This window comes from Gallinula chloropus, assembly GCF_964237585.1.
Source record: "Gallinula chloropus genome assembly, chromosome: 29".
Classification (NCBI taxonomy): domain Eukaryota; kingdom Metazoa; phylum Chordata; class Aves; order Gruiformes; family Rallidae; genus Gallinula; species Gallinula chloropus.
Genome location: NC_140114.1, coordinates 33,777 through 52,625, shown reverse-complemented (window position 1 = coordinate 52,625; position 18,849 = coordinate 33,777). Strand labels below are relative to the sequence as shown.

General features: G+C 63.3%; 2 protein-coding genes across 4 annotated transcripts; both read left to right on the top strand.

Moving 5' to 3' along the window:
* Positions 1–4,971: 4,971 nt before the first annotated feature.
* MCL1 (MCL1 apoptosis regulator, BCL2 family member) lies at positions 4,972–9,762 on the top strand. Of its 2 annotated transcripts, XR_014617899.1 has the most exons (4): positions 4,972–5,590; positions 7,274–7,521; positions 7,982–9,418; positions 9,565–9,762. XR_014617899.1 is itself a non-coding variant. In XM_084276586.1 (3 exons), the coding sequence occupies exons 1-3, from the start codon at positions 4,981–4,983 to the stop codon at positions 8,096–8,098; spliced, it is 975 nt and encodes a 324-aa protein (XP_084132712.1). In that variant the 5' UTR covers positions 4,972–4,980; the 3' UTR covers positions 8,099–9,762. The 2 variants fall into 2 exon arrangements, 1 of the variants encoding a protein (XP_084132712.1); XM_084276586.1 differs by having other exon boundaries at positions 7,982–9,762.
* A 6,409-nt stretch (positions 9,763–16,171) lies between these two features.
* On the top strand, positions 16,172–18,066 carry HAX1 (HCLS1 associated protein X-1). Of its 2 annotated transcripts, none has more exons than XM_084276838.1 (8): positions 16,172–16,355; positions 16,444–16,658; positions 16,773–16,915; positions 17,026–17,071; positions 17,194–17,309; positions 17,413–17,563; positions 17,637–17,751; positions 17,915–18,066. In XM_084276838.1, coding segments are annotated over exons 1-8 (840 nt in total). In that variant the 5' UTR covers positions 16,172–16,302; the 3' UTR covers positions 17,916–18,066. The 2 variants fall into 2 exon arrangements, with proteins under 2 accessions (XP_084132964.1, XP_084132963.1); XM_084276837.1 differs by having other exon boundaries at positions 16,183–16,355; positions 17,637–17,783.
* The last annotated feature ends 783 nt before the right edge of the window (positions 18,067–18,849 follow it).

The following is an 18,849-nucleotide window of genomic DNA, read 5'->3' as shown; positions in this document are numbered from 1 at the left end:
CAGCTGATAGGCAACAAAAACCATTACTTGGCTGCGTTGCTGGGCTGAGCAGGCTGGGATCTGTCCCCTGCTTGCAGAGCAGCTTGTGGGGGTGAATGATGTGGCTGTGGGACGGGCTGGGCAGCGTTAGAAAGTCCTCGTGGCTCGGAGCTGCAGTGAGGCACTTGCTGGTTTTGGGGGTAGAGCCCCAACACAGCTGCACCCCAGTATGGCTGTGGGGGAGAGGTGCCTTGTGAGGCTTGTGGCTGCCCCAGAGGGCTTGGGGATGGTCTCTTCCCCCCTCCCCAGTCAGTTCTGGGCTCTCTGCCATGGTGAAGGTGAGGAATGGCTGCTGGGAAGGCAGAAGGTGGTGGGTGAGCTGAATCCCACCACCAGCAGAGCGCTGGGGGCACAGGAGAGCGCAGGCAGGCAGAGCCCCCCAGCTGCTGCCTCGTCCCAAATGTCAGTGATGGCAAAGTGGGGGCTGGCAGCAGCCAGTGGGACCCGTGGGAGCTGGAGGAGCTGATCTCTGGAGGGAGGGAGCTGGGAGTCAGCACCCTGCAAAGGGAAGAGCACCAGGGACAGCGTGGTGCTTGTGGGGAGAGGAGCGTGGGAGCCCGTGCTGACAGCGCCAGGCCCCCAGGACTGGAGTGCTCTTTTCCTTTCTCCCCTTTTTTCCTCCTTTTTCCTTGCCTGTTCCTTTTTTTCCAGGCCTGGGAAGAGGAGTTGCTGTGCTGGCTGCAGCCTGCAGAATCACCTGCACAGTCCCTCCTCGTGCCTCCCACCCTAACGCGGCGGAGCCAGGGCAGTGCTGAGCCTGCCTGGCTCGGGCTGGGTTCAGAGGCAAACAGACCCAGGGTTTGGTTTGGTTTGGGTTTGTTTCTCTGGGATTCCCAGATGAGCAGAAGCTGGGGCCGGGGGGCAGCGCAGAGGCTGCTGCTGTGCGTGGGCTCGGCTGCTCCTGGCTGGCTGGGTCGGGCGTTCCCGAGAAGCCGTTTGGCTCCCAGCACCTTCCCGCTGCTGGCAGGAGCCTCACGAGTGTTTGCCGAGGGTGTGCTGCCCCCTTGGCCTCTGCCTCGGAGCAAACCGGGGCCCGGCCAGCCGTAGCCGGTCTCGGGGAGACCACCCAGGATGGGGGTTTCCCGTCGGACCAGGAGCGCAGCGGGATGGGGTCTGTGCTGCCCATCCCCGTGTCCTGGCCGGGCTGTGCCCTGCAGCCCCCCCGCGTGTCCCGCTGCCTGTCCCGCTTGTAAATATACTGGATCCTATATAAAAATATAGCTGGTTTTTTGTACACCTTCACCTCTTCCTGGACCCATCTGCTCGGGGCTTGTTTGGGTTTGAACAGCCAAGGGGGAAATAAGGGGCGTTGCAGCTGGGGGCTGTCCCTGTGCTGGGGGTGGCGGGGGGGGGGGGGGGGGGAGGGGGACAGCCTTCCGAACCGCAGCTTTCCCGGTTTTTCCGGAAATACGAGGGGGGGGGTGATTGTGACGACACAGGATGAGCCACGAGAGCCGCTCCAAACAAGGGTAGGAAGGAACGTGGCGATTTCCATCCCGCCTCCGGAGCTGAGGAGGTGCTGCGGGGGTGGGTGACGCGCTCTGCGGCGCTGCTGGAGTGTGGCTGGAGGGGGTGCGGAGGGAGCTGCCCCGCATCTTCTGCCTCCCCAGGGCTGGGGCTGGGAGCTTGGTGCCCTCGGAGCTGGTGGATGAGCTGGCAGAAGGAGAGACGATGTTTGGCACCGACTGTGGTGTCTGAGGGACCTGGAGCAGCTCGAGCAGAGCCCAGCTGTGGGGTGGAATGGGGCAGGAGGGATCTGAGCTGACACAGGGTGTCGTTGCAGCAGGGGAGAGGCAGGTGTCTCCCTGCTCCTGTGCCCCCGGGGGAATGAGATGTGGAGAGAGCCCCTTGGCAGAGCTGTTCCCGAGTCCCTGCCCTGTCTTCCTCCTCCTCTTCCTCCTCCAGGGTTTCAGCTGTTGCTGCGCAACACCCCCCACGCCCCAAACATGTGACCAGCGTGCACCCTCTGCTGTGGGTTGTGCGGGGGCTACGTGGGGCTGTCCCCCAGCAGTGAAGCTGTGGGGTGTAGGTGGGGGTCACCCCTGGGTGTAGGCAGAGCTGACCCCCAGCAGCGGGTCTGTGGGGTTTCCACAGGGCTGTCCCCCCACTGGTGGGGCCACGGGACACATGGGCTGTGCGTGGGCTGGGGGAGACGTGGGGCTGACTGGGGCCAGCAGCCCCCTTGGCTCACAGCTGTGGGGGGGCGCAGGGCAGAGGGGGATTCTATCCCAAAGCCAACCCTGCTGCCCTCTCTGCAGTGGGGCCGGGGCTTCTGGTGCCCTCCCCATGGGCCAGGGCTGCCCTACAGAGGCATCCTCTCCCCACCCCCCCACCCCCACCCCCCACCCCCGAGTCTCCAAGGCTGTCGGCTCTGACGTCACACCTTCCCTCCCCAGAGTTTTACAACCCAGCTGATGGTGTCACCGGGCGGACTGTTGTTCTTCAAACCCACTGACCCTTCCCTGGGGCTACGTGATGACTCTGCCACCCCTCCCTCTGCTCCCTCCCACCCCCCCACCCCCCAAAAATGCCCACCCAGCAGCGAGGGCTGGGGCTGGGTGTTTGCACAGGGACTCGCTGTTCCAGCTGGGTGCCAAGTATGTGCCTGTGTTTGTTTGTGCTCTGAAGCTTGGCACTGCTGGGGAAGTATGTGCCTGGCTCTGCCCCAAGCTGAGCTGAGTTTGCCTCTGTTATTGCTCCTGCTGCCAAGAATCTGCAAGGACACATTCCTTGGGGCCACAGGAAGGGTGTTTGAGGGGGCTGGGTTTCATCTTGCTGGACCCCAGTGCGCCCAGTCGCTCTCTCAGCCTGGGGAAGGAGCTGGGAAAGCGGGTAAAAGGGCACCTGGGGTGGATGCCCGTCCCTGTTTGTTGTGGTATCTGGGGCAGGAGCACTCAGAGCTCTCAGGATGGGGCTGTGCCGAGCAGAGTGTTCACTACAGCTTCCTCCTTTGCTGGTCCTGCGGGTGCACAGCGATGCTCAGGACCATAACGGGGGGGTTGCTGTGGTTTCTGTCCCCAAAGATGCTGACTGGAGAGGGCCACCACCTTCATAGGGGCAGCTCCCTGTGTCCATGCCGCCTCCCTGGAGCAGACAGACTCATTTGAGGGGCTGTGATGGTGTTTTCCCCCTGTATCAGGCATTTTGTCCCCAAATCTGGAGGCTCTGGGACTGCCTGTGCCCCAGCCCCTGCTGTCAGGGCTGGGGGGGGGGGGGGGGGGGGGGGGAGTTTCATGGGTCTTTTGCAGAGCTGTTGGGGTTCAGCAGTGCTGGGGGGGGACGACACACGACTAGATCCCCCCCTTTTCCCAACACAGACCCCGGCCCAGCATGTCCCTGGTGTCACGGTCTCAGTTGGGTGACACTGTGATGCCTGGGCTGGGTGACTTGGGGCTGCTGTCATCTCTTGAGGTGCCAGGGCTGGGTGACTTGAGGGCTCTGCTGCCGTGGGGCCTTGGGATGGAGCAGCCCCAGCCTGCACCCCTGGGCTGGCCACCCCCTTGGTGCCCGCAGGGAAACCCTCTTCAGCCTCAGAGGGGGTAAGGGGGGTAATCTTGGGGGCCACAAACCCCCATTTCCAGGGTCTTGGGTCTGATGAGGCAGAAAAAGGTCCCAAGGGTGGAGCAGGTTGAGACCAGGATTGAGGTGATGGAAGCCGGCCAAAGTACTCCTGGGGTGTCCCTGGTGATGATGGAACAGGTTTGGCATCTAGAGGAACCCTCCAGCCCTTCCACACCCCCACCCCAGCCAGGTCCTGCCTGCAGCCCCAAGGACACGGGGAGCTGCCCAGGTTTGTGGCACCACATTCCTCACAGCGCTGGGGGACACGAGGAGGCTTTGGGTCACGGAGAGAGGTGAGGTGACCCACCAGTGGCTGGCAGTGTGAGACCGTTCCATGAGGGTCCAGGTAAGCTGAAGGTCTGAGGGGCTTTAACTGGGTAGAACCAAATAAAATGCTGAGCTGGTGGGAAGCAGCACAGAACCACAGAATAGTTTGGGTTGGAAGGGACCCTGAAAACCATCTAGCCCACGCTCCCTGCTATGGGCAGGGACACCCTCTGCCAGCCTGGGGTGCCCCAAGGCCCATCCAACCAGGCTTTGAGTATTTCCAGGGAGAAGGGCACCCACAGCTGCTCTGGGCAGCCTGTGCCAGGGCCTCACCACCGTTGGTGTGAAACATTTCTTCCTTATCGTTAGTTTGAATCTCTCCTCTTTTAGTTTAGAACCGTTCCCCTGGGCCTGGCCCTCCCTGCCCTGGGCACCAGCCCCTCTCCAGCTCTCCTGGAGCCCCTCAAGGGACAGGAAGGGGCTCAGAGCTCTCCCCACAAGCAGCTTCTCTTCTCCAGGCCGAGCCAGCCCAGCTCTCCCAGCCTGGCTCCAGAGCAGAGGGGCTCCCCCCGCTCTGTGTCCTTGCGTGGGGCTCTCGGAGCTGGTCACAGGGCTCCCGTTCTCAGGGCGCGTCACCCTCGCCCAGCTTCCCAGCGACCCCGGCAGCGTCTCCGGCCTCCCTCCGTCTGCCATCGCAGCGCTGCTGGGGGGGGGGGGGGGATGCTTCGTGCGGCCGGGGCGGGGAGAGACGCGGCAAACGCTGCTGCGGGGAGCGGGGCCCGGCTGCGCCCCGGGGCAGCGCAGCGCCCTGCGGGGGAGGCGCCCCGCGCCGCCACGGGGTGCGGCCGGGGGTCCCGAGAGGGGTCGGCGCAGGCGGCGCCTCCTCGGCCCTTCTCCGCCCCAAGAGCCGCCGCCCGGCGCGGGGCGCGTGTCCCCCCGCGGCCTCCGTCCCCCGCGGCCGTTACCCGGCGGGCCGGGGCCGGACGCGGGGCCGGAAGCGGAACCGGCGCGGGCTGGCCCCGCCCCCGCGCCCCGCCCTTTCCTGGCCGCCTCCATATACGCGGCAGCGCCGCTCCCGCCCTCGTCGCTCGCCGCCGGGTCGCGCTGGCCGCCATGTTCGCCGTGAAGCGGAACGCCGTTATCGGCTTCAATCTCTGCTGCGGCGGCGACCCGGCCCTGGTCCCGGCCCCGCCGGGGGAGGCGCCGCCGCCGACGACCCCCGCGACCCCCGGCGCTGCCCCCACCACGGCGGAGGTGACTCGGGCCCTGATTGGCTCCGCCGGGCTCTGGGCCGCCGGCGGTCGCCCGGAGGGACCCCGCGCCTTGATTGGCTCGGCCGCGGCCCCTCGAGCCGCCATTGGCTGCGGCGCGGCCCCCCGCGCGGCGCTGTCCCCCGCGGCGCGGCCGGGCGCCTTGTGGAGGCCGGAGGAGGAGCTGGACGGCTGCGAGCCCGACCCCGAGCGGGGCCCGGCGGGGGACTCGCTGCCCGGGACGCCGCCGGAGCTGCCCGACGCCTTGCGGCAGGATTCCCTGGAGCTGATCGGCCGCTACCTTCGGGAAGCGGCGGGAGAAGCCGAGCCCGGCTCCAAAAAGCTGTTCCCGGGGCTGTCGGGCGGGCCCGGCCGGCCCGGCGGCTCCGGAGACGCCGTGATGGAGAAGGCGCTGGAGACGCTGCGCAGGGTCGGCGGGGGCGTCATGCAGAAGCACGAGCGCGCCTTTCAGGGTGGGTGACGGGCGGTTCTTTACCGTGGGTGTGGGGAGCGGGGCGGGGGGCGGTGCCTGGGGGGCTCCTCAGGCGGGAGGAGAGGGGCGTGGGGGGCCTGAGAGGGGCCGCAGGACCCTGTGAGGACGGGGTGCTGCTCTGTGAGGGCGGGGTGCTGCGTGGCAGGGCCCCCTGAGGGTCCTGCGGCCCCTCTCCCCGCTCTGTGAGCCTCCCGGGCTTGTCCCGGTCCCTGCCGGGCAGCCGCCCGGCCCCCACCGATGCAGGAGGCTTGCGTGGGTTTGGGGGGAGGGCGCCGAGCTCTCCGCTCGGTCCCGAACTGGTTTCGAGAGAGTTAAAAGCGGCTGAGAAGGGACGAAAAATGAAACTGAACTTTGCTCGCTTTGGGAGGTGGAAGAACCGCTGGGAGCCTGTGCAGAGGAGATAATCTAGTTACAGATTAGCCCCCAGTTCCTCCTCGCCTCCTGCTCTGCTCCAGTGTGACTGTGAGCAAATAAGGGCAAAGATTACTGAGCTCAGGAGTTTGAACTCCTCACAGCCACATACTGAGTGGAATTGGGAGTTCCTAGGGGGCAATTCTCCTGGCCAGTGTGCTCAGGGTGTAGCTGTTTTAGTGTATTTAACCCTCTTCTGATGAGCTGTAGAATGTAACCGCAGAGGCTTGAACCCTGCTGCCTGTGCTGAGCAGAGGTGCTTACTGCAGAGTGTCCTGGGAATGGGCTGGAAGAGAGACCTGGCTTCATATAATGCCAAAATGAGCTGGTTTGGGGTTGGCCTGAGCTGTGGGGTTGGTGGGGCTCATGCTGGGACTGCTTTTGGTGTTCTACGTCCCATTCCAGATCAGGATGGTGCCTGGCATAGAAAAGTAGTGCCTGCATCTTCTCCCATGGCTTTTCTTTCTTGCAGGATCATGTCCCAGTTTTTTGGGGTTTTAATACAAAAACCCCTTCAGTTTCTGTGTCCCAGCTGTGCCAGTGCAAAAGGCTGGGGTGGGGTGGGTTTGGTTACCCTGAGCAAATCCATGGATGTGCTTGTTGAAGGAGCTGCACTGGGGGAGGAATATTCATCCCAGCTGAGCTGGTGTTGGTGCCTTGAGGCTTCTAGGGACGGTTACCTTCGTGTGGGCAGGGAAGAACCTGGCTTCAGGAAGGCTTCTTGTTAGCCTGAGCAACAAGAAGCAAAGCCTTTCAGTTTCCAAAGGGCTTGTTGTTTGTGTGCTCATGACGGGGCACTGCAGGTCAGGCTGGGTAGCTCTGTTCCAGTCACTAAAAACAATCAGCTAAACAGTGATGCATCTGCTGTGGCTGGAGGTGACCGTGCTCTGCCGTAGGGAGGGGCAGGGCTCTGCACCGGGCTGCAAACTGACTTCTGTGCTGTGGCTCTGATGTGGTGGGGCTTAAAAGCCCTTGTGAGGTAAGGGAGGGAGGAAAGAACTAGAAATGGGTTTCTCTGGCCCAGCTGAAAGCCCTCTGTGGAAGCAGGCAGGTTCTTGCTCTCCAGCTTGTGAGCTGCCTGGGGAGCTTTCAGGCCAGCTATGTCTTTCAGTCCTGGCTCCTTTGGTTTGGGAGCTACTGCTGGACGTTCAGCCATAACAAGCTGCTTGGCAGTGACCCTGAGAGCTTTCACACCTAGAGCATAGGGGCTGTGTCTTCTCAGTGGTGGCACTGTGGGCTGTTTCTCTCGCAGGGATGCTTCGCAAGCTGGACATCCAGAAAGAGGAGGATCTGCGGTCGGTGTGTGAAGTGGCTGCCCACGTGTTCAGCGATGGAGTAACGAACTGGGGTCGAGTGGTGACCCTCATCTCCTTTGGTGCCTTTGTTGCAAAGCACCTGAAGAGCATAAACCAGGAGAAGTGCATCAGCTCCCTGGCTGGGATCATCACAGACGCGCTTGTCTCGTCGAAGCGCGAGTGGTTAATGAGCCAGGGAGGCTGGGTGAGTCACTGTCCTAAAACACACTGAGCTTTGCAGAACAATCCGATATCTTCCTATTTCTGTGACCTGCTCACTGACAACTCTGTGTGTCAGCAAAGCACACAGATGACTCACTGCTCCAGTTAAAACCACAGGCTGAAGCATCTAGCTCTGGAGCCCCGAGCTGGCCTGAAGCAGCCCTGACCCAGTGATGTGCCCCCACCACTGTGGAAGGGGGCAGCATTCCCAAAGCTGACTCAATCCTGAGTGTGCTGAGCTTGCTTGAAGCTGCCTCTCAGCTGCTTTGGTGCTGGCTCATGATTGCCACCTCTGCAGGGCGGGCTGTGGCTGTAGAGATTCTGGGGGGGTGCCTGCAGTGGATGTGCTGGGCAGGCTTTGCCAGGGGGAAGGAAAAAAAGGCTTCCTGCTGTGAAGGAAAAAGGTGCCTGTCAAGGAAATGACGTCTCCTTCTTTCTCCTAGGAGGGCTTTGTGGATTTCTTTCGAGTTGAGGACCTGGAAGGCAGCATCAGAAACATCCTGATGGCGTTTGCAGGCGTGGCTGGACTGGGAGCAAGCTTGGCCTACATGATCCGGTGAGCCAGGGCAGAGCTGCAGAGGGACAGGGTGGACTGGCTCTGCGGGGCCAGGGAGCTGGTCGCTTCCTCCTGTGAAGCTCCTCACGAAGCTGGACTTGAGTGACCCAAGGAGAATATCTAGGCCATCCCCTCAGCAATCCTTTCCTAAGGAAGGTCAGATTGTGGGTACCCAGGAGGATTTTATTGCTTTGGGAACAGAAAGTGGAAGAATTTGGCGTTCTGCTGCTTTCAAGAGGACAGTGACTGAAAGGTCAAGCTGACTGTGCTTCAGCTCTACCCTGGAGGGAACCGATCTGCTCAGCAGCAAGTCAGGGAGCACCAGCAGCTCTTGTCTGGACTGAAGCCTCCTGGGCTTGGCACAGCAGCTGTGTGTGTGTGTGTGGAGCAGATGTTTTTTGGGGGTTGTGGGTTTCTGGAAATAGCGTCTTCTGCTGCTGGTGTCCTGCCTAAACTTGTGGCTTTTCTGTTGGAGCAGAAACATTGCAGGCTGTGTGTTGTGTGAGCTTGTGCCTTCCCCCAGGTGTGCTGGTTGAGGAGACCTTCAGGCTCTGCAAGCCTCTGGAAGCAGTAGAGCTGTGCCAGCAGCTGAGATACGACCCCCCTCATCCTACATGGGGGCACTGGAGACCTATGTGACCCCTTCCCTTCAAGCAGGGCTTCATCCAAGGCACCAACCAGACAGGACAACCTTTGGGGGGCTGCATGGTGAGGTGGGGCTTGGGGTGGGAACCACAGCCAGCTGTGCTGTGGCCACATCAGCCTGTCTGGCTGATCACAGCTACGCTGCTGCGATTCACCCCACACAGGCAGTTTAAAAATAGGGAGTGCATTGGTATGTGTAAAACCAAACCCCCCCCCCATGGGGTTGGGGAGGCTGTAGAGAAGCTGTAAATATCTATAAATCTGTAGAATATGTACATTTTTACAGAGCTAAAGAGACAAAAAGGAGGGATTTTTTTTTTTATTTGTTTGAATGTGGTAGAACTGCTGATGGGAGTGGTTGTGCTTCATTCCTGGGGTGATAGAGAGTGGTTTTTGTGGCAAAGCCTTCTCTTGCCTTGACTCCACACAAGCCTTTTGCTCGTGTACTTGAGCCAGTGTTGCTAGGCAGTGTCCAAGCATCCTTGACCTGATGGACTCTTCATTGTGCCTGCAGCTTGCTGGCAACAGTTGATGTTTCTGTTTATTTTAATCCTTTTTTATTATTTCTGGTTATCCTGGGCCCTTCTAGCAGCTATGGAGGCTGATCCAGGTTGCTTCCTTGTCCTCCTTCCATCTGGATCCTCTAAGCCATGAGTCAGACAAAGCTGATGTTTTGAATGTAAGTGCTCTGGAGCAGAATAAAACTCATCAGCTCACATCTGCAGCTTGTGCAACTCCTTCAGTGTCGACCCTGGGCTTTGGCCTTGGTCTCCAGCTGGTAGCACTGCTTCTTGGTGGGCTTGCAGCACTTCTCTTGCCCTCCAGCTGTGGATCTGTTGGGTCTCTGTGAGCTCCACTCCGGGACACAGTGAGGAACATCCTTGGCCCTGGTGCTTGACCTGCAGCCCAAGTGATGCCTGATGGAAACCCAAGTTGAGAGCTGAAGGATGGTGCTGCAGTCAGGCCCTTTTGTTTGCTGAACAGGCACTTAGTTTTGTCAATAAATCTCCCTTGTTCTCAGTCCTCTGGTATGAAACTTGCTGCTTCCTGTAATGAAATGCTGACGTGCTAAATGCCTCTGCTCTGCTGCTGGGGGGCCTGTTTGCACGGATGTGCTGCCCGTGGGGCACCCCACAGCCTCCTGCTTATTAGAAAGCCTCTGTGGGCTGTGGAAAACTGCTCTGGGTGTCTTGTGTGTCAGCTGTTGGGGCTCCCCAGACCTGCTCTGGTTTGAGATGCTCTTTTCCTTCCCTGAATATGTGGGTGGGGAGAGTCCATGAGGCACCTCACATGCTCCAGCAACAGCTTTTCTTGTGGTACCCTGAAGTGTCTTGGCGTCTGTTGGGGTGTTACAGTTGCTGAGGAGGCTTTTTTGGGTGGACCCAGCTTGGCCAAACCACTCCCTGCCCTGTAACCCCCCCAAAGTTTCAATTCCTGCACCCTGAGGACGGAGGGTGCAGCCCAGTTACGTGCAAGATGTGTTTGAACAGCTTCCTCCTGCCAGCACCAGCTCTGCTTGGGGGGAACCTTGGGCTGGAAAAATCCCCCCTCCTTGAGTAGCAAAGCACTTCCCACCCCCCAAAAAACCCGAACTAGTTGTGGCTCCAGCCGTGTGGCTTCTCAAGCCCTAACCCCAGCCAAGCAACAGCTTCCTGAGGTGCTGGAGAGGCCCTTGCCCCCCAAAACGAGGTGGGGGCTCAGCCTTGCTCTGCAGATAGTGCAAAATGGGGGCTTGGTTGGGTGGGTTTTGGTGTGTGTGGGGGTTAAATCTCTTGATGCTGTGACTCTACAGGCTATTTTGGGGCTGTTTGGTCTCCTGGGGTGCAGCAGAACCCTCATGCAAAGCTGGGCCTTTGCCATGGAAACATGCAAAGGTGTTTTGGGGGGGTGGGGGGGAAGTCGAAGCTGGTGGTGCTTCCTGGAAGCCACAAGCACCCCCCAACTGATAACGCCTGGCTCGAGGCCGATAAAGCAGCGGCTTCCTCTTCCTCTCGGCTGCCGAGGGCTTTTCGCAGAAGCTGCTTCGACTTCCCCGAACCTTCGTGTAAATAAGAGAAGGGGGAGGGGGGATGGGGAACTGAAGCCGCTGCTGAGGCTCACGGTGGGTGGGGGAGGGATCGCAGGTTTAGGGGTCTCTTCAGCGCCCCCCTGGCCTGGCTGATGCGGGGTCCCGCTTCACCTGGGCAGAGGGGGGGTATTTCTGGCGGGGTTTTGGGTGCTGCCCGCAGTGGGAGGGGATGCGGTAGGAAAGCAGCACCCTGCCCAGTTCCCCCCACCCTGGCTGCTGCCTCCGTGCCGAGCGGGGCAGAACCGGGCTCCCCGGGCCGGGAGGAGGTGGAGTCCCCGGGGGGGGCACATGCAAATACAGAAAATCCCCTGGCTGAGCAGAAAAACACCCGGGGGGGCTCGGAGTATTTTGTGTTACTTCTCAAGATGGGACCCTGGGCTGGTTTTGCTCCAGGGGGCTCCTTGCCCTGTCCAGGGGCTTCCGGGAGGTTGGGGGGCTGCTCAGTGTTTGCTCCGCCCTCCGCCCCCCCATCTTCACTCTGCAGCTTGCCTCGAGGGAGGGGCACACGCTGAGGGCTGAGTGCTGCAGACACCCCCCCCCCCCCCCCATTTCCCGGAGCTGGGGGAGAGCTGAGTTACTGGAGACCCCCCAGGGATTCGATTCGGGGGTGCAGGCAGGGACAGGACCCTCCTGTCTTGGAAGCTTTGGGGAGGGAGTGGGAGAGGGGCGCCCTGGAGCAGCACTACCCCCTCCCCAAGAGGTGGCCGTGGAGTTACCAGGGTGCCACACGTGGGTGCTGGGGCTGCCCCCCACCCCAGCGCTGTCCCCGCGGGGGGGGGAGGCTGCCGGGTGCGGGTGACTCATTGGGGCTGAAGTGAGACGGCTTCGGGTGCCGGTTTCGGCTGCGGGGGGGGGAGGGGGGGGTGTCACTCCACTCCTGTCCCGAGCTTGTCCGGCCTCAGCCCATCCCCACGCAGGGTCCCACCCCAGGTGTGGGCTGCGGTGGGCTCCTGCCCGTCCCGCAGCCCGGTTCCCCCTTGGGCTGCAGGGGGGGTGCGGGGGTTGCCGAGCACCCCCGGGCCCGGCCCGGCCGGCAGCTCTGCCCAGCAACAAGCGCCGGTAATAGCAGCGGGAGTCACGTGGGGCCCTTCCCGGAACCGGGGGCGGCCCCGGGCTCGGAGCGCGGGGTGGGAGGGGGGGGGGGCGGAGGGCCCGGCCCCGGGGGCCCCTCGGGGCGCCCCAGCACGGGGGCTGCGCGGGGTGCGAGTGCGGGGCATGGGGGGGATGCGGGACGGGTGCGTGGGGCGGGTCTCGCCCGGCGCCAGCGTGGGGCTGCGGCTGCCCGGGCAGCCGGGCTGAGTCACCGGAATGTGCTGGCAGGACGCGGCGTTCGGGCAGCGCCCCGGCCCCGGCCCCGGCCCCGCCTGTGGGGTGCTCCTCGCACCCCCTGAGCAGCCCCGGTCCCGCAGCTCACACCCCCCCACGCCCCCCCAAACCCGGCCCTCCCTGGGCAAGGTGCCCACCTGGCACCCCGGCGCTGGGGTGCTGCACCCAGGAGTGCGCAGAGGGAGCCCGGGGCACCCCACAGCCAGGCCCCTGTGGGACAGGGGACACGGGGCACCCCACAGCTGGGTGCAGGGATCTGGGGGTCTGGGTATTGATGAACCAGTGGGAGCTGCAGGGCTGGGGTCCACCCTGGTGTCCCAGCCAGTGTCCCCCCAGCATCCCCAGCCAGGCACGCTGCCACCCCGTGCTGCACCCCTGGCCTGCACACAGCCCCCATGCCCACCTGCCACCCCCACAGCCACCCTGCACCCACCCAGCACTGCCCACCTACAGCCCCCTGCACCCACCCACACCCAGCACCTCACTCAACACCAACTCCCACCACCCCAAATCCAGCCTCCAGCCCCCTCGCCCCCAGCCTCACCCCCTGCACCCACCCACACAACCCCCAACTCCCTCAGCATCCCACGCCCGGCCTGGGTGCTGGCAGACCCCTGTGGACCTCTTAAAGGCCCCGGGGATCCCTGGGGACCCTGGCAAAGGGCAGGGAAGGCCCTGGGGAACTCCAGAGGGCAGCAGGGACCCTTGGGACCATGGAGGAAGCCTGGGAGAAGCTGGTGAGGCACCCTGGAAGGCAGAAGAGCCCCCCTGGGCTTTGGCAAAGCCTGGCAGGAGCTGGTAGAGACTCAGGGAGGCAGCTGGGCCCCTTGCAAAGCTCAGCAAAAGCTGTGGGGATCTCTCACAACACCTCTGAGACCTTCCTTGGGCAGCACAACCCTGTCATGTCTGGGGCACACCATGGACCCCTCTTGCTACTTCAGAGCTGTGCCTAAAGCCTTCCCTTGGGCCCAGGACATGTATTTCACCCCCTGGGCTATCTAGGATGCCTCTGTTGGGTCCATACCTGTAGTAAGTTCCTCATTTCTGGCTCTGAGGCGTCTTTGTCTTTCTACACCCCCCCACCCCCCCCCCCCGCCCCGCCCCCGCTGAGCTCTCCTAAGACCCCTCCAGAGCCTTATTTCTGCTCAGGAGAGCACTTTCACCCCCTTTTTTCTCCCCTCAAACCCCCTCCCTATTAACCAAGCCCAGCTTTTCCTTTACCCTCCCAGCTGTTTGACCTGCACCCCCCCCGAAGGCAACTGAGCTATGAAGTGTCCCCAGGACTTTGCTCTCTCTCCAGCCTCTCATCTCTAATCCCTGTGATGATGTCAGGACCTTTTCTGAAGTCACCTTTGTGCTCTAAAGATCCCTGACAGCTCAGATCTCCTCTTGGGTGTTCCAGAAAAGGAGAAAACCCCCTCCTGGCTTCATAGTCCTCACAGGAGATCCATTTCATGGATTTCCATGCTTTTCCATGGTGTTTCCTTACCCTTTGGGCCTCATTAAGACTCTTAGTGGCTGAGTAATTGGTGATTTACAATAAAGAGGTGTCCCTGCCTGTGGCGGGGGGGGGGGGGGGGGGTTGGAGCTCTGTGACCCTTGGGGTCCCTTCCAGCCCAGCCCAGTCTGGGACTCTATGGTTCCTTGAGAAAGCAGCAGGCTCTTGGTGGCAGCTTGCTGCCTGTAGCAAAGGTGAGCCTCAAGTTCAGGGTTCCTTTTGGGTTTTGAACCCATCTGTCCTAAAAAGCCAATGAGAGAGGCTCCAGTGACACATCAGATACAGGCAAAGACCATGGGGCAGAGCCCAGGCTGAGTGAGCTGGGTCTGTTCAGCCTGGAGAGAAGAGCCTGAGAGGGGATCTGATCACTGGGGATCAATAGCTGAAGGGTGGGACACAGGGGGACATGGGCAGCCTCTGCTCGGTGTCTGTGGGGACAGGACAAAGGGCGATGGTCTCAAGTTGGAGCACAGGGAGTTCCACACCAATCTGGGGAAGAACTTTTCCCCAGTGAGGGTGAGGGAGCCCTGGGACAGGCTGCCCAAGGGGTGTGGGGTCATCCACACCAGGGCCAGTCAGCAGAAATGAGCCTCTGTCTTTCCCACTGGTGCCTGTTCTCCAGCTAGGGGAAGTTTTTCTGGGAAGGCAGGGAGAAAGCTCCCAAGAAATCCCAACTATGACCCCAGAAGAGCCTGAGACTCCGGCTGCTTGAGGGCTTAGGCAGGTGCTGGCTCTGCTTATCACTATCTGAAGGGTGGGACATGGGGAAATCGACTCTGGAGATGCTGGGACAAGGGAAACAACATGTTGCAAAAGGTCTTGTGAAAGGAGAATCTGTCACAATCCCTTTTCTCCAGCGGGAAAAAACCCTTAGCAGCTGCTGAGAGCCACCCAGGAGGAGCAGAGCCTTCCAAGGGAGTGGAGGAGGGATCTCAGAGGCTTTGGGGGGGGCCTGTGGTTTCCAGGGATGGAGCAAACCCTGAATCCTCTGTGGAGTGAGGAAGAAAACAAATGCTTTCAGGCACAGTCATCATGGCAACACAGAGGCTCCTGCTCAGCTGGGCTTGTTCCTTTGTGTCACCATCACAACGCCAATAACAAAAGCCATTTCCTTCCTCTTCTCCAACAGACGTCACCAGGGCTTCCTGCAGGACAGGCACCAAGGGCCGGGCCTCTGGCCCATGATGGCACAGAACACAGCTCTGCTCCTCCTGGGTGAGCGTGGCAGAGGGGGCTGCTGTCCTTCCTGGGGATGGACAGACACCGTGAGGTGTCCCCACAGGCCCCCAGTGACCCTGTGAGCTTTGGGCACAGAGGCTTTGTCTCAAGAGAGGGGATTCTGCCCCTCTGCTCTGCCCTGCGCTGGGGACACCCCACCTGCAGCGCCGTGTCCAGCTCTGGAGCCCTCAGCACAAGGAGGACGTGGTCCTGCTGGAGTGGGCCCAGAGGAGGCCACAAGAATGATCCAAGGGCTGGAGCAGCTCTCCTGTGGAGGAGATGAGGGGAGGGGAAGGCTCCAGGGAGACCTAATTACTACCCATACTTAAAAGGGGTCCTATGGGGAGCTGGGAGAGGGGCTGTTCCCCAGGGAGCACAGGGACAGGACACAGGGCGATGGCTTCGAGCTGACAGAGGACAGGGGTAGGTGGGATGTTGGGAAGATCTTTACTCTGAGGAGGGGGAGGCCCTGGCACAGGGTGCCCAGAGAAGCTGGGGCTGCCCCAGGATCCCTGGCAGGGCTCAAGGCCGGGCTGGATGGGGCTGGGGGCACCCTGGGCTGGTGGGGGTGGAACTCGATGATCTCTGAGGTCCCTTCTCACCCAAAGCACTCAGGGCTCCATCAAGCGACCAGCCCTGTGCCACCAGACCCCTTCACAGGCAGGCTGAGGAGGGCAGGGAGCTGGGAAAGCACAAACTCTCTCCCTGCCCCGATGCCTCCGCGGGCTCCCGGTGCCGCTGCTTCTCCCCGGTACCGGCACGGGTACCAGCGTGGGGAACGGGGCCTGAGGCGCTGGAGCCCCCCGGGTGTGCTGGGGGCAGTGCCGCGGCCCCGCAGGGGGAAGGGGGCGTGTGTCGGGGGTGCTCCCGCGACCCCGGGAAGCCGTGACCGTTTCTCGGCGGTGCGGACCGGGCAGACACCGGCCTACGAGCTGCGGGACGGGGCCGCGACCGGGAGCTCCCGGTGCCTCCCCGGGCCCGGCTCCGGGGCGCGGCGCTCCCGCGGCGGGCTGCTGCCGCCTGCCGGCCGCCCGGGCCGCGGTGCTCGGCCGGTTTCTCCGGTCCGCCGCCGGTAACCGGCGAGGCGGGGAGCTGCCTCGGCGGCCCCGGGCGGCGGGGAGGGGGGGGGGGGGGGGGGAGCCGTGCCGGGCCGGGGCAGCCGCGGGTCGCGTCCCGGGAGGGAAGAGGGGGAGGCAGCGGGCACCCTCCCATGTGCGGACGCCTCCCCGGCTCCCCCCCCCTCGCTTACCCCGGTTCCGGTTGCTCCGTGGGGCCACCCCCAGCCCCGGCACCCGAAGTTCCCCCCCCCCCCCCCCCGGCCGCCCACACCGGGGACCGCCACCCCCGGGCCCCTTGGCTCCAGGTTCGCGACGCATCGCGACACCGGCGGCGCTTTACGGCGTTGAGCGGACACGGCGCTTGACGGCTGCCGCGACCGGGCGAGCGGAGGGCGATGAGCTTTTACGAGGCGTTTCGGGGCTTCTTCGGGCTCCCGGGACAGCGCAGGTACCGGTGCGGCGGCCCGGCGCCCCGGGTGTCCCCTGTCCCGGCACCCTCGTTGCTCGGGTGCCTCAGTAGCGCCGCGGTCTCGCAGGCCCCGGGACCCCTTCGGCGGCGGTTTGGTGCGGGACGAGGAGGAGGAGGAGGAGGAGGATGTCGGCCCAGCCCTGGCGCCGCCGCCCCCGGACTTCTTCAGCTTCGGCTCCGGCCGCGGCGGGACCCGCGGTGCCTTCGAAGATCTGTTCCGGGACATGGGCGAGCTCCTGGGCCTATTCGGGGGCGCCTGGGCCGGCCCCCCGCAGCCCTTCGGTGCGGACGGGAAGGGGCTGCTCCTTCTGGGGGCTTCGGCGGGGTCTGGGGGCCCCGTGAAGGACCCGGTCTCACCCCCGCACCCTCCCCTTCACCCCCCCTTTTGCTCCCCAGAGCCCCTCCCGCCCGGCCCCAGCCCGGGGCAGACGCTGCGGGACTCCATGCTGAAGCGCCCGGACAGCCCCGCCGCCAGCACGTCCCCCGGGGGCCCCGAACGCGCCGATGACCCGGCCCGGCCCTGGGGCCCCTTCCTGGGGGTGAGTGAGGGCGCTGCCTCGCAGGGACCCGGCTGTGGGGGCCAGTGGAGCCTGCTGTTGTGGTGTCAGGCTCTGCCTCCCTGTGACCGGTGTGTGGCTTTGCCTTGCAGCTGGAAGACGCTCACCAGGCTCCTCCTGACCTCAAGGAAGACCAAGGTGGGTGCCAGGAGAGGGGCTGCAAGGGGTCCCTACCTTCCCTGCTCTACCTGGCCTGCGCTGCCACAGCCATCAGGACACGTTCCCCACACTGCTGTCACCCTCTCACATCTGCCCCACAGATCTGGACTCCCAGGTCTCCTCTGCTGGGCTGGGGACCATCCTGAGACCCAACGAGCCCAAGTCCCGCTCGTACTTCCAGAGCATCTCTGTCACCAAAGTGACCCTCCCTGATGGGGTGAGTGTCCCCAGCCGTGAGTGGGACCTGGGGACGAGGGGTCCTGGGGACAAGGAGCAGAGCCAGGGTGGTGGCATCTCTCAGGGCTCTGTGCTCTGTGCAGGCGGTGGAGGAACGCCGGACCGTGCAGGACAGCCAAGGCCACCGGGAGACAACGGTGACCCGCCGGAGAGGGGACAAGGCCTTCGTCACCACCACCAGGGAGGACGGGGAGAGCAAGGACTACAGGGAGGAGGTGGTCAACATGGATGACCGTGAGTGGAGTGCTGGGGAGGGTAAGGGGGGCGGGTTGGGTCCCTGCTGAGCGAGCTGTCCCTGCTGTCCCAGGGGAGCTGGCGCAGTTCGCGGGCTCGTGGCCGCAGCAGGACAAGCTCCGCGCTCCCAACCCAAGCGACTCCTCATCTCTGCTGGGCAGCTTCTTCAGACGTTGGTTCTCAAGCTGGTAACTGAGCCCACTCCCCAGCTGAGCACCCTGTATGTGTGATGGGGGTGGGGTTGGGGGGAGACCCTGGTGCTTCCCAGGGTTTTGGGGGCTGGATTTACCTGCTCCATGGAGGTGGGGGCGGGGGGCAGCAGCCTCTTCTCACCACTTGTTTCTCTTGCAGATGGCTCAGATCCTGCTGGGAGCTGACACCTGGGCTGGGGGCTGCCCATCTTAGGGGGCACTGTGGAGCTGCAGGGACCCCAGGGTGTGGGATGGGGGTGCTGGGTGAGCGAGTGTGTGCGTGTGTACAGAGCAATAAAGTCTATTTATGCTAACAGCGACCTGCCAGGCTCCTTGGGGCTGGGACCTCCCCGATCCAGAGGCAGGGACTGCCTGCACTGCTCCCAGGACACCTCGCTCAGCTCTTCCCTGCCTGGGGCTGTACAGACCTCCCCTGGGCTGCTCCTGGGAGCCTTTCCAAGTGCTGTGGTTCTGGCTTGGACAAGGGCTCTGGTGGTGGAAAAAGGGGGGAAAACACTCCTGCCAACTCACGTGTGCAAGGTCTCAGTTCCCCTCAGCCATCTGGGGATCCTCAGGGGCTCCTTCCAGGTCTGGCCCTGCCAGGGGACACAGTCCTCATGAGGCACCGCTGTCCCCAGTCCCACGTGGGACTCTGGTCCCTGCCAGGCATCTCCCTACCGTGTGACCCTGAGCGGTTTAAAGTGTCTGTGGTACCACCCACCCCAGCCCCGGGCCTCGCAAATTGTGCTGGGGCTGGGGAGACGCTGCCCCCACCACCATCACCCTGCCCCCCTGCCCCATAGTGCCCCCCCCGCCCCCCAGTGACCTCCTGCCCCATAGCGCCCCCCGCCCCATAGCGACCCCCCTGCCCCCCAGTGACCCCCCCGCCCCATAGCGACCCCCCTGCCCCCCAATGACCCCCCTGCCCCATAGCGACCCCGCTGCTCCATAGCGCCCCCCTGCCCCCCAGTGACCCCCCTGCCCCACAGTGAACCCCCTGCCCCATAGCGTTTGCCCCAGAGAGACCCCCCCTGCCCCATAGAGCCCCCATAGAGCCCCCCGCCCCATAGAGCCCCCCGCCGCTGTAGTTCCCCC